The following is a 12,836-nucleotide window of genomic DNA, read 5'->3' on the forward strand; positions in this document are numbered from 1 at the left end:
CGCACTGTTTTTTTCGAAGGCGCTTCTGCGTAATTGTGGAAAAAAAAAAAAAAAAAAAAAAAAGCATTCATGCTTCTGTGAGTGAATTACTGAGTGGCTAAATGTTTCACTGAACGCACACTGTCTGTCGGCTTACCTTGGGCCTTTCTGGAATCGCCTTCAGTGTTCCTGGAAACAAAGTGTAAAAGAAAAATGTGTTATATTTAAAAATTAAAAAAAGACCACCTTCCTCTAGCAGGTCAGGGTGTAACAGCCAGCAGCTCACTGTCAGGGATAATGGCTGACACTGACACCCCCTCCCCCCCCCACCCCCACCCCCAAAATACTTCCGCTCGTTCTGTCTGACAACTGTGAAATGCAATGAGGTCTGGGACACCTTGACTGACATTAAGCCCTCTGCTGTGTGGCCTTTTTATCTTATTTATCCAGGTGGGGCGACCTGGGAGGATGTGTGACATCACACGGCCGAATGCAGGTAGGTTCTGCAGAGTTAAAGGCTAATGACTAATGGACACAATGTACAGAGCTAAATGCTAATGGATAATGGATACGTTGTATAGAGCTAGACGCTAATGAATACAGTGTACTGAGCTAAATGCTAATGGATAATGGATACGATGTATGGAGCTAAATGCTAATGGCTAAAAGGATACGATGTACAGAGCTAATGGATACAAAGTACGGAGCGAAATGCTAATGGATAATGGATGCAATGTACGGAGCTAATGGCTAATGATGCAATGTACAGAGCTAATGAATACATTGTACTGTGCAGTTAAAACAAGCCTTCAAGGGGCGGTTCTCTGGAGGTATTTTTATGATTATGATTTAATGTGCATTTTTCAACAGATCGGGGTTGTCTAAAGGTTGTTGTTGAAAGTGGCAAAACAATGTTGTCATCCCCCCCGATCACTCAAATTGGAAGTGTACATGCGGGACCCATTTTCCGTCCTGTAGATTATTTTTGCCGCTTTGAAGTGCTTCTCTCTCGCCTTGCATGCGTCACAGGAAGTGCTTCCAACGGAAGATGAGATTAAATGTCAATTTAAAAAAAAAAAAGGAAGCACAGACATAGCCTCTGGATCGATGCCCCTGTACCAGCCATTTTGAAGCTGATGGTGTGAGAAACTATCAGAGCCAATAGGATTGATGGAAAATATTACGAAAATAAGACCCAGGTTGGGGGAAAAACAAAAGACCTTTAATGTCCGGTTCACTCACTTTGTATTGCTTGCAGACGGCTGACATTTTGGGAAAGATGTAACAGCAGCAGCATTCCAATGCAGCTTGCGAATGGACTCTGCTCACCTTTCTTACGTCATAAAACCCGGATACCGATCGGCCCAAATAAAAATAAGCCCGCCGGTCACCGGTCACCCTGTTTTGGGGGCGAAAACCGACCGGTTCCGACCCACGGCCGATCGATCGGTGCGCCCCTACTGAATCACCCTGCTGACAGGGGGGAGCCAGCACAGCCGAGCCCCAAACCCAGAACTCTCCGGTTCTCCTTGTTGTCGTTGTGCAAAACGTCTGCGGATGTCAACATGGAGGAGAGGATGTTGCCATAGTGACAGAGAGTCTCTAGCGTTCCCGACAACAGCAAAGTTTTTTTTTTCCCCTCCCAGCCGTCCGTTCCTTCCTTCAAAGTCAGCGCCCTCGAAGACAGCCGCGCTGACTTTGACGAGAACGGGCTGTTCGGGGCGTCCGTTTGCTCATTCCGTTTATAGAACTAAAGTTGCTGTTGCTGTCGCCGCGGCGACGAGCCCGGGGCCCTATAACCCCTCTCTCTCTCTCTCTCTCTCTCCCTCTCTCTCTCTGCGGCCGCGGTGCAGACGGGCGTGCTGCGGACCAACTGCGTGGACTGCCTGGACCGCACCAACACGGCGCAGTTCATGGTGGGGAAGTGCGCCCTGGCGTACCAGCTGTACGCGCTGGGCATGATCGACAAGCCCAAGCTGCAGTTCGACACCGACTGTGTCAGGTAAACGCCATTTTTTCGCGCCATTTCACGGCCATTTCGCACCTCTCTAACCCCCTGGGTTGTTGTTTTTTATTTCCCCTGCGAGGCTGCTCGGGTCAAATGGACTCATAGCCGGGTTACTGAGTTTGTGTTGGCTGAGCTGAACCCGTGTCTGTCCCACTCTCTCGTTGTGGTGCCGCTGCACTCTTTGCCGAGTTTGATGTGCACGTTTGTTCCGGTTGTTAAAAAGCAGCTCAGGTGAGACGGCAGTTGCTGTATCACCTGTCTGAAGCCGTGAAGGGAAATAGCAGTGACCTGGTACGTAGTGGGGAAGTTTTAGAAACAAGAAACAAGGGTCAGATCAATGCATTTTAAAATTTATTTATTTAAATTTTTTTGCAGTTTGCAGGTGGCGTTCTCTTATTTCTGCCATTTGCCCTGTAGAGATGGAACGAAAAAGGACCTGCACCCCGAATTGCACAGTAGATTGTGAGCAGGGGCGTGAGTGGAGCCCCTGCAGGTTTTTTTAGGGTGTCCCTTGCGCCCCTTTCCCAGGCTGTTTGAGGAGCTGTACGAGGACCACGGGGACACCCTCTCCCTGCAGTACGGGGGCTCGCAGCTGGTGCACAGGGTCAAGACCTACCGAAAGATCGCCCCCTGGACCCAGCACTCCAAAGACATCATGCAGACCCTGTCCCGCTACTATAGCAACGCCTTCTCAGGTACAGCACCTCCACCTGTTACACAAGCCATGGCATTTCAATCTACCTTTCCCTCTCTTCTTCCTCTTTCTCTGTCCCTCATTCTCTCCATCTCCCTCTCGGTCTCATGATCTCTCTCTCTTCCATTCTGTCTTCACCCTCACTCTTTCTCCCTCTATCTTCCTCTCTTTCCATTCTCCCTCTCTGTCTCTCTCTCTCTCTCTTTGTCTTCCTCTTTTTATTTCTGGGTCTCACTGTCCCCTATCCCGCTCTGATTCCTTCTGTCCATTTCTCTCTATGTCTCTCTCACTCTCTCTCTCTCGCTTTCTCTCTCTTTTTTATTCAATCTTTTCCCTAAAAAATTCAATAAGGATTTTTCAGCCAGCTTTATGGAGCGAGCCCCACCTTTAATGAGGTAATGAATCAGATAGCCTGCCTGCGGTGCTTTGGGACCGCGCGCCGTTAGGATTTACAGGGAAATTATGGGGTGGCTAATATGAAAATTATTCTGAGTGAAGTTTCTCAGCCTTTTGTTTTGTCTCGTTACCCTCCCGCTGTTCCGCTCCTCGATGTCCGTCATTTTGGCGCACGCGAATGACACACTGCGTGTTTGCTTCTACAGTAACTAGGCACAAAGGTTGTCAGCTTGTACAAAATAATAATTCCACTAAATTACACTCTGTACTCTGGGTGTCTTTCTCTTTGGAGTGGGAGGGGGCGGGGGGGGGGGGGGGGGGGGGGGGTTGGGGTTTGGGGAGGGTGGGTCTTAACTGACAAAACTGTAAATCGGCTCGTGTCGAGAACTCAAATTTTAATTTCCTTACTTTTGAAGTCCTGTCCCCCCCTCGCAGTAAGAATTATCTTCGTAATAAAACGCGCGGTCTCCTCTTCTGTTTCCAATTAAAGCGAAGGAGATGGAAAGCTTCCTCTGAGTCTTCCGGATTGCGCTGCCGTACACTTCTCACGCGCGCAAACGAGCGACCGCTTCCTTATCACGCGGCGAATCAAAGCCCGCGTTCCGCCATGTTTCGTAAAAAATCTGTCGCGTTCGGCGCCTCGGACGGCTTCCAGACTGATTAACACCACGTTATAAGCTTTAAAAAAAAAAAAAAAACAACAACAACAAAAACCTGAAAAGTTATTAGTGTTAAAAGCTTTTTTTCCCCCCATAATGCATTGCAGGGCTTGCGAGTGAGTCGGGTGGGTTTCTGTGCGGCCAGCTCTGTGTCCGACTCCCGCCCGTCGCTGCTCTGGCAACGGAGGGGGGGGGGGGAATTGGACCGTGGCGGAAGCGGATGTGTGTGTTTGGCGCTGAGCTACTTTCTGCTTCGCCGCGGCCTCTGAGCACTGAGAGGCCGTGTCGCCGCCCCCCCCGGGGGGCCCGAGCCACGCCCGCTTCCTGTGGATTCCCGCCGAGCTTCACACGCCGAGCTTCCCACCTGCCGGACGCGCCGCGGTAGCGTCAGGGGCCCTGACTCAAACCTTGCCCCCCCCCCGGCACACTTGCCTGAAGAACCGGACGCCTCTGAGGCACAGTCCTTCTCCATATGAACCTGGTCTACAGAGGGTCTATTCCAGTTTTCGGAAGTGGGCAAGGGGTCACGTGACCAGCGAGGCGTCCGTGGGCGGGGCGGCGGCGGCGGCGGGGGGGGGGGGGGGGGGGGGTGCCTGTGGAGAGCGTGCTCGAAGGCGGCGGCGGCGTGCCGAGCCGCCATTACCGCCCCAGACGGGCCCGAAACCTTTGTGTGTCACCGCGCTCCTCATTTTCAACTCGATTATTTCGGCAAAATTACCTGGCGGCCTCGGCGTGTTTACGGCGTGATTTCTGGTCCTGCGCTCCGAGGGGGGGGGGGGGGGGTGGGGGGTGGAAGTCGGTATTACAAAGCGAAGCAGCAGGAGAAGAGCGGGTAATGAATCGAAACGGGAGAGACGAGCGCTGGCGGGACGAAAAGAACGCCTCCGCGCACGACGGGGACCTCGTTTCGGCGGAACGATCGCGGGGGAAATTGGGGCGGGTCAGTCTGCCGCCCGCGCGCGTTCCAGCCAGCCGCACGGCGCGTTTAGCGTCTGGTCTCAGGCCTCTCCTGTACAGACTTGGTTGAGTACTCCTGCTTCATCGGAGGATGCCTCCTAGTCTTCTTAATTAGTGGAGAGATTTTGGGGGGGGGGGGGGCTTTGGAGCGTCCGAATCATTTTGGCAGCAGAAGGGGAAGGAATAGTGTAAGTCGCTCTGGATGTGAGCATCTGCTAAATGTCTGTGATGTAATGTAATGTAGGGTCTCCAGTCAGTATGGAGTTCAGAGATGGGAAATTTTTTTGAGTGGGTAGAGGTGGGAGGGGGTGAATGGGAACTATAGTACCCATTCGGGTGGATTAGGGAAATTGTGGTTGAGCTGTTTAAAGATGTCAGTGGTGGTGTCCCGCCCTAAAAAAAAACAATAATAAAACATAACCCCTGACCCTTGACCCTTGACCCCATGCTCCTTGGCTGGCTCGACCCTTTCTTACCGCGAGCTGCCGGGGTCCTTTCTCGCGGCTCATTTCGAACCGTTACACACGTGGAGGCATCGCCACGTTTCGGTGGGCCCTGGGGTCCACATGCGCCCCAGCGACAGGACGGCGACCGTTCCGAATCGCAGATAAAAGGGTGCGAGAGAGGTCGTGTTCGGTCAGCCACCGGCTCGGCAGGTTTTCCTCCGCACAGGGGAGGGGAAAAAATAATAATCTCACCTTTTAACCGTGTCTCGCAGAAACGGGGTCAGGAGGTGCGCTCGGGTCTGTGAAACGCTCTGCTCTTCGTCCCCGGCGCCAGACGGAGGTGACCCAGATCCGGGGCGCCGCGGCGAAGCCACAGAAACAGGGGCGGGCGTTACGGGGGGAAGTGATTGACACAAACGCCTCCGTTACGCGGTCCTGCGAGGACTCACTTCTGTCGTTACCCAGAGCCATCGGCAATCAAGGGGCAGGACGCTTTTTTGCGTGAACGTTTTCGAGATTGCAGGGGGAAATTACGAGTTGCCTACGTACGTCCCCATAGTAGCACCCACTAAGCCATGCCCCCCCCCCCCCCCCCCCACCTTCCATGTTCTCTTCGGATGACTGAAAAGCAGGACTGCGTTTACCGCCAAGTGCTCCTGCCATTTCCCCGCCATGCGAGGGTGTTGTCCTCCTCCTGCACCCCTTTGAAGAGCTGGTCTTCCGGAATGTTCTTCTTTTCCCCCCAGAATTCCACGTCAGTGTGTTCTAGAACTCCCATTGCTCTCAGTTGCCAGCAGCGATTGTGGCGTCAGCATTAGAATGTTGCGCAGTTACGAACGTTCTAACGGCGTATTTTTGGTGATTGAAGGGTTAATGTCCGTATGATGTGCGCTGATTTATTTAAAAAATCACAGCTCAGAAAAACACCGCAGATGGTGGAAAGCTTATAATTACTTTACTGTAAGAAAGCTTTATTTACCGCTTAATGGTGTATCTTTGCAGTCGGGGGGGGGTGGGGGGGGCACGTGGCTCTCCAGGTGGGTAGTGAGTAAGACTGATAATAATCCTCCTGAACTGTACTGCAGGCTATCGAGGTAAACAGCCCGGCACGTGCAAGAGCTTTCTCCCCCTGACTCAGAAAGATGAAATGGCTTCACATTGTTACTGTATGATTATTACTGTGATAATGATGGTGAGGGTTTTTATTATTACGACCAGTAGTGACAGTAATAGTAGTAGTAGTGTGTGTGTGTGTGTGTGCATGTTTGTATGTGTGTGTGTGTGCATATATAGTACAGTCTGCACATTGGATTTATAATGGAACTGAATATGAGGGCATTTACATCCATATCGCGTGAACCTTGCAGGAATTACATTTGGAGTACACGTGCGTGCATGGTTTTGTGTGTGCGTATGCATGTGTGCATGGTTTTGTGTGTGTGTGTGTACTTGTGCGTGAGTGTTTGTGTGTGTGTGCTTGTGCGTGAGTGTTTGTGTGTTTGTGTGTGTACTTGTGCGTGAGTGTTTGTGTGTGTGTGTGTGTGTGTGAGCATGCCTGTGTGTTTGTGTGTGTGTGTGCTTGTGCGTGAGTGTTTGGGTGTGTGTGTGTGTGTGTGCGCTTGTGCGTGAGTGTTTGTGTGTGTGTGTGTGTGTGTGTGTGTGTGTATGTGTGTGAGCATGCCTGTGTGTGTGTGTGTGTGTGTGTATGTGTGTGAGCATGCCTGTGTGTGTGTGTGTGTGTGTGTGTGTGTGTGAGCATGCCTGTGTGTGTGTGTGTGTGTGTGTGTGTGTGTGTGTGTGAGCATGCCTGTGTGTGTGTGTGTGTGTGTGTGTGTGTGAGCATGCCTGTGTGTTTGTGTGTGTGTGTGTGTGTGTGTGAGCATGCCTGTGTGTTTGTGTGTGTGTGTGTGTGTGTGAGCATGCCTGTGTGTTTGTGTGTGTGTGTGTGTGTGTGAGCATGCCTGTGTGTGTGTGTGTGTGTGTGTGTGTGAGCATGCCTGTGTGTTTGTGTGTGTGTGCATTTCTGACCGCTCTTTCAGCCCTGACCAGATCGGCTTGTGCTTCTTATTTGTCAGAAAGAGAGAAAGAGGCTCATTTTCCATCAGTCCCCTTTCATCAGCTTTCCCCGGGTGAACGTGCCTCAATCAACACCCAAAATAATCTGCCCACGGCCGACCTCTCATGGCTCCACACATCACATGTGGCGAGTCTTAGCTTTTAATTACTTACCGCTCACAATTTCCATTTTCCTCTCTCTCTCCCTCTTTCTTTCTCACACTCCTCCCCTTTATTTTTCCCACGCTCCCTCGCTCTTCTTTGTTCTCTCTCCCCCCCCGCCCCCCGCACCCCACCCCCCCACCCCCGACCCCGCAGACGCGGACAGGCAGGACGCCATCAACCTTTTCCTCCAGGTGTTCCAGCCGTCCGAGGCCAAGCCGCACCTGTGGGAGCTGCCCACCGACTTCTACCTGCACCAGAGGAACAGCATGGAGCTGCCGCAGCAGAGACGCAGGTGAGACGCCGCGCGCCGCCGTTAGCACGTTTTCGGCACTGCCGGAACGCACAGGCACGGGCACAGGTACAGGTACGGGCACAGGCAGAGGTACAGGTACAGGTACAGGTATGGGTACAGGTACAGGTACGGGCCTGCTGCTCTGGTGGTAGGGAGGGCGTCCGGGTTTTTGATTTCACTGGAAAACAGTCGACCGATTCGGACCACGCAGCCCGGTTGATGAGTTAGTGATCGGTTGCTGAGTAACGGTGTAAATCAGCTGATCCTTCAGCCTTCCAGGATCAGGGTTGGAGACATCTGCCCTGTCGGTAATGCTCGGCAATGACTGTAATGATGTTATCTATAATACGCTTAGATAAAATGCTTTTTATTGCAGTAATAGTTCTATAAATAATGTTAAATAAATAGATAAATAACATGAAAAAGGTCCCCCAAGGTGAATTGGATGCTTGGATAAAAGGAATGCGTGGCGATGATTATGGTCTCTAAACCTGGTGCTGGAGCTCTTAACCCTTTGAAGAGGAGGTTTTTTGGAATCTTTTTTTCCAACATTCTACAACAGTCAGCGTTCTAGATCTCCTTTACTTTGTTACCGGTGGCGATTGTGACATCAGCATTAGAATGTTCAGTTAAGAACATTCTAATATGCTTTGTGATCTCGCACCTTAAAGGGCTAATGCTTCCTGTCCACAAAGCAGTTCCGCATCTTGAGAATAACCGCCATTGTGCTTTCCTGTGCTCTCCTGGGTTGGAAACCTCAGCTTGAAGGCATCGGTCACTGAGGGTCGTTTTCCCGATTAGGAGGTTGGCACACATTCGGGTGCCCGGCGGGTCGAAACCCGGCGGTAATGGTGCTTGGAGCCCCACCCCCCCCCCACCCCCCTCGTGCCACCTGGGCGGGGAGGGCTGTGTCATTTCCTGGTCATCCCTCGGGGAGCTGATCTCCTCGAGAGCCCGAAACCTGTTCCATTTTCCTGCTCTTTGTCTGGCTGCAACCTACTTACCCAATCAGCCGGCTATTATTCCAGAGCTCCCCCCCCCCCCCCTTAAAACCCATGCATCCTGTCCTCTTTCCCTCAGACACACTCAGTTACTCCGAGACTTTAACTTCGCTGCGGAATTGTTGGTTTTTATATTTTCAAAAAGCAGCAGCAGAACGGGAAGGTGCTGCTGTCCTGACCCAAATGCCTGCTCCCTCATCTGGCCTGTAAATCTCTGTGGAATTACTTGCATAATAGACCCCCCCCCCCTCCCCCCCCCCCCAACTACATTATCAAGAGAAAAACTTTTTTTTTTTTTTTTTAAACCAATAGCTATGTGCCCATCGTTAGGAGATTGTAAAAGAGGAGAATTAAAGCAATTCTGAGGACACAAAGCCAGCTCCGAATGTTGACGTCCGCCTCGCCGTGGACATAAAACTCGACCTGATTGCTGCGTGATTGAATTTTTGTGTGCGGGGATCTAAAAAGGCAAATTACATTACGGGAGTGTCGAATATTGTTCATGTGTTCGTATGTGGAACGAGGTTGTTTTCGCCAAACGTCGTCGGCCTTTGGATTTCGTAACGTGTGTCAAGATGTGAAACGATGAATTTGTCCGTGAAACTGCCTGGGTTGGATTGCGGTCTCATTGTTCCTTTCCCATCTGTTTCCATTGTTTTCTTCTCTAGCTACACATACTGGTGGTCGGAGGGAATTTTGTCCTATCTGCCTCTCCCCTACGATGAAGGTACCGATGTTTTGTTAGATGCATCCCGATCACATGATCTGGTTCATTTTCGTTCTTTTTTGTTTACTGTACCTAGTTAGGATAATACGATTACGTTAGTTTATTTGGCAGGATTGTTGTTTTTGTCTGATTAGGCAAATGTGATTCCAGCGCTAGTTTGTACTTGGTAGGATTCTTGCTTGCTGAACAAGCTTACTCTACAGGGTTGGAGTCCTGATCTATGTGGTCACTTCTGGCACTACGATCCTTATTTCACTCTAGTGTTTCTTTTGCACCTCTACATCGTGAACCAATGCACTTGTTGTACGTCGCTCTGGATAAGAGCGTCTGCTAAATGCCTGTAATGTAATGTTTAAATAACAACGTTGGTGTTGTTTAAGGAATCCGCGCAGTCTTTATTTTTATCCAGTGCAGTGTGTATTATAACAGGCGCCATGGGTCCACAGTCAAATGAACGAGAAGAGAGATTGTTGTTCAGTTTGTCAGCTGTCTAAAAAACTTTGTTTTTTATTTTTGAGTTTGTGTGTTTTAGTGTGTGAGCCAACGGGTCCTGAAAGTGTTGTCATCTGAAAGTGGGGCATCGTGCGTGTGTGTGTGTGTGTGTGTGTGTGTGTTTTGTTTCAGTCCCCTGCGAGGAGAACAAGAAGAAATTGACGGTGAAAAGGCTGAACCGGTACGATGAGAGCATCGACACCTACACCGAGTTCTTCAAGCCGTACGAGCTCAGCTCGTTCGACGACACCTTCTGCATGGCCATGACCAACTCTGCACGGTACCGAGACCTTCGCCTTTATGCAAATGAATAAATGAAGCTTTGTCGTCTTCAGAGTGCCTCACAAAAACACAATCACCCGTATAACCAATCAGCAAGCGGTACACCGTATCAGCCAGAAGACAGAAGCCTCCTCCGTAGCCATGACAACAACAACAACAATAGCCTGAGCAACCTACAATGGCTGGGAATTATTTTAAACCTTAACCGGTCTATAAGCTCGCTTTCGACTGGCCAAACTGGCAGTGCCCAGATCTAGAACCAAACATGGCGAAGCTGCGTTTAGCTGTCATGCCACCCATAGCTGGAACCCACTCCCAGAGAATCTTAGATGTGCCCCCCCCCCCCCCCCAACTCTAGCCACATTCAAATCTAGGTTGAAAAACCTTAATTACAATATGCCTATGTAAAGCACTCCGAATGGCCCCTGTCTATGTAAAAGTGCCATACAAATAAACTTGCCGCGGTTCCATACAATGAAAAATTCACATTCTTCAAGAAATAATGATTGACAGTGCATGAAGAAGTATTATCGTTGTTAATATCGCAGGTGACAGCCAACAGGACAATCTGACAGAGTGATGTGGGTGTGTTGTGATGAGATGGGCTCGGCAGTCGGCACGTTAATATTGTGCTTCCGTCCGGTGACCCCGATGCCCCCCGATGCCCCCGATGCCGGGCCTGTTCATCGAGTGTCAGCGGGCAACAGACTCCGTACCTCTTAACCGTCGGACTCCCTGGGCCTTTAACTCGATTTGCTGGGCCTACGAGATCCTGTTCGTTTCTTTTTTCTTTTGTCTTTTTTTTTTTTCTTTTTTTGTGCCAGCGACGGGGACCTTCTGTGCCCGTGTTCATAAAACGCCGTCGCCATCGGCCATTTCGCGGGCCCAATAAAACCCGCTAACACCGCGTAATATCGCTGCAATGTTCCAGAAGAAGATTGTTGCGGGGGCGGGACGGCGAAGGTGGTCGGAAAAGGTCGTCGTTTTAGGGGGGGGGGGGCGGGGGGGGGGGGCGGGGGGGGGGATTTTCTCTCAGTAACAGGAACACAGTTAATCTAAACCTTTGTATGGAACCAGCTGTTTTCCAACATGAAGAGTGTGTAATGTATATTTTGTATGATGTTGTTTTATATGCGATGTACTGTTTGTAAATTCTGCTAATTGTATTGTTTTTAATTGTTCGTATTGTACTGTATTGTTTTTAATATCTTCCTGCCCAGGGACCGCAGATGTAAATGAGCTATATAGCTAGCTCTGGCCCAACGGTCGTGTTGTGCATGGCCCCTGTTAAATAAACAAATAAACTAAAACTAAATTTAAAATATATAGGTTTGACATCACCACAGACCTATAATATGAAAAATAAGGGTCCTCACAACTGCTGTTTTTCCGGACACTGTTTTGCCAGGTTGTGTGTTTTTTGGTGCGGCTAATGTTGTGACACGGCTAATGTTTGCCCTGAAGCTGAACTGAACGCTTCTCTCTCGTTTGTGTTTCGGCAGGGAGTTCATGCCCAAGACGGTTGGCGTGGACCCCAGCCCGTTCACCGTCCGTAAGCCGGAAGAGACGGGGAAGTCTGTCCTAGGGTAAGGCGCCCTGAGCCCGCCCACGGATACTGTAACCGGGGGGGAGGTGGGCGGGGGGGGGCGGAAAAGCTTTTGGCGTTACACCAGGGCAGCTTGTCCTCTCTTCGTTTGGAAAAAAAAAAAAAAAAAAAAAAAAAAACGAATCCGCGATTGGCCAGGTGACCGCTAACTCTCGTGGCCGTGGGATGGTCCCCGATAAATTATTCAGTCTTTCCTGTCGCGCTCAGCATGAATATTACGTGAGCCCGCGATTCAAACCGTCCTCTGTCTGCTGCCAGATGTCTGATAGGTGCGTGGATTGTTTTTCTCTCGCTCGCCGATTTCAGTATTCGGTCCGCTGCATCGCCTTATAAGTTTCCACGGTAACACATTATTCCGTTGTTTTACATTATATTTTATTTGGCAGATACATTTATCCAATGTGATGTACAATAAGCGCATACCTAAGGTCATTGGAACAACTACAGAACACTGGTCCGATAAGATGCAATTCTCACTGAGTATCTGTTATCTATAGTCATGAACATCAAGTCTAGTTTGCACAGTAAGCATTGGCTAAGTCTGGCGTGCAGATGTTCTCTCATTGGCCTGTTTGGCAGAGGGAGGGAAAGAGAACATGAGTCGTGTATCATCAGCATAACAGCGATAAGAGAAACCCTGTGAGTTCATGGCTGAGCCAAGAGATTTTGTGTAAACGGAGAACAGCAGAGGGCCCAGTACAGACCCCTGTGGGACTCCTGTAACAAGGGGGATCAGGTGCAGCGACAGACCCCATCCAGGTGACCTGGTAGATGACCTGCCTGAAAGAGCAAAAGCCAAGAGAGGGTAGTCTCAGAAAGGCCCATCTCAGCTTGTGTGGGGATGAGTGTGGAGGTTGACCATGTTGCTGCAATCAGGTCTAGGATGTTCAGGGCACAGGAGAGGGGATGAGGCTCTTGCAGCGGCAAGTGTGTGAACTCCTTGTGTCTCTGTCCCTCTCTCTCTCACTGTCTGTCTCTCTCTGTCTGTCTGTGTGGGTGTGTGTCTCTCTCGCTCTCTGTCTCTGTCTCTCTCTCTCTCTCTCTCTCTCTCTCTGTATCTATGTCTGTCTGTCTGTC

General features: G+C 50.3%; 1 protein-coding gene across 2 annotated transcripts in view; it reads left to right on the plus strand.

The window, feature by feature from the left end:
* Positions 1-12,836, plus strand: part of fig4a (FIG4 phosphoinositide 5-phosphatase a) — a 55,679-nt gene that overhangs the window by 26,087 nt on the left and 16,756 nt on the right. For both annotated transcript variants that reach the window (XM_035422000.1, XM_035422001.1), the window contains exons 14-20: positions 430-475; positions 1,833-1,981; positions 2,516-2,682; positions 7,513-7,651; positions 9,321-9,379; positions 10,004-10,151; positions 11,656-11,739. In XM_035422000.1, coding sequence (XP_035277891.1) covers positions 430-475; positions 1,833-1,981; positions 2,516-2,682; positions 7,513-7,651; positions 9,321-9,379; positions 10,004-10,151; positions 11,656-11,739 — 792 coding nt within the window. The remainder of the gene's footprint in view (positions 1-429; positions 476-1,832; positions 1,982-2,515; positions 2,683-7,512; positions 7,652-9,320; positions 9,380-10,003; positions 10,152-11,655; positions 11,740-12,836) is intronic.

Source organism: Anguilla anguilla, chromosome 6 (assembly GCF_013347855.1).
Source record: "Anguilla anguilla isolate fAngAng1 chromosome 6, fAngAng1.pri, whole genome shotgun sequence".
Taxonomy (NCBI): domain Eukaryota; kingdom Metazoa; phylum Chordata; class Actinopteri; order Anguilliformes; family Anguillidae; genus Anguilla; species Anguilla anguilla.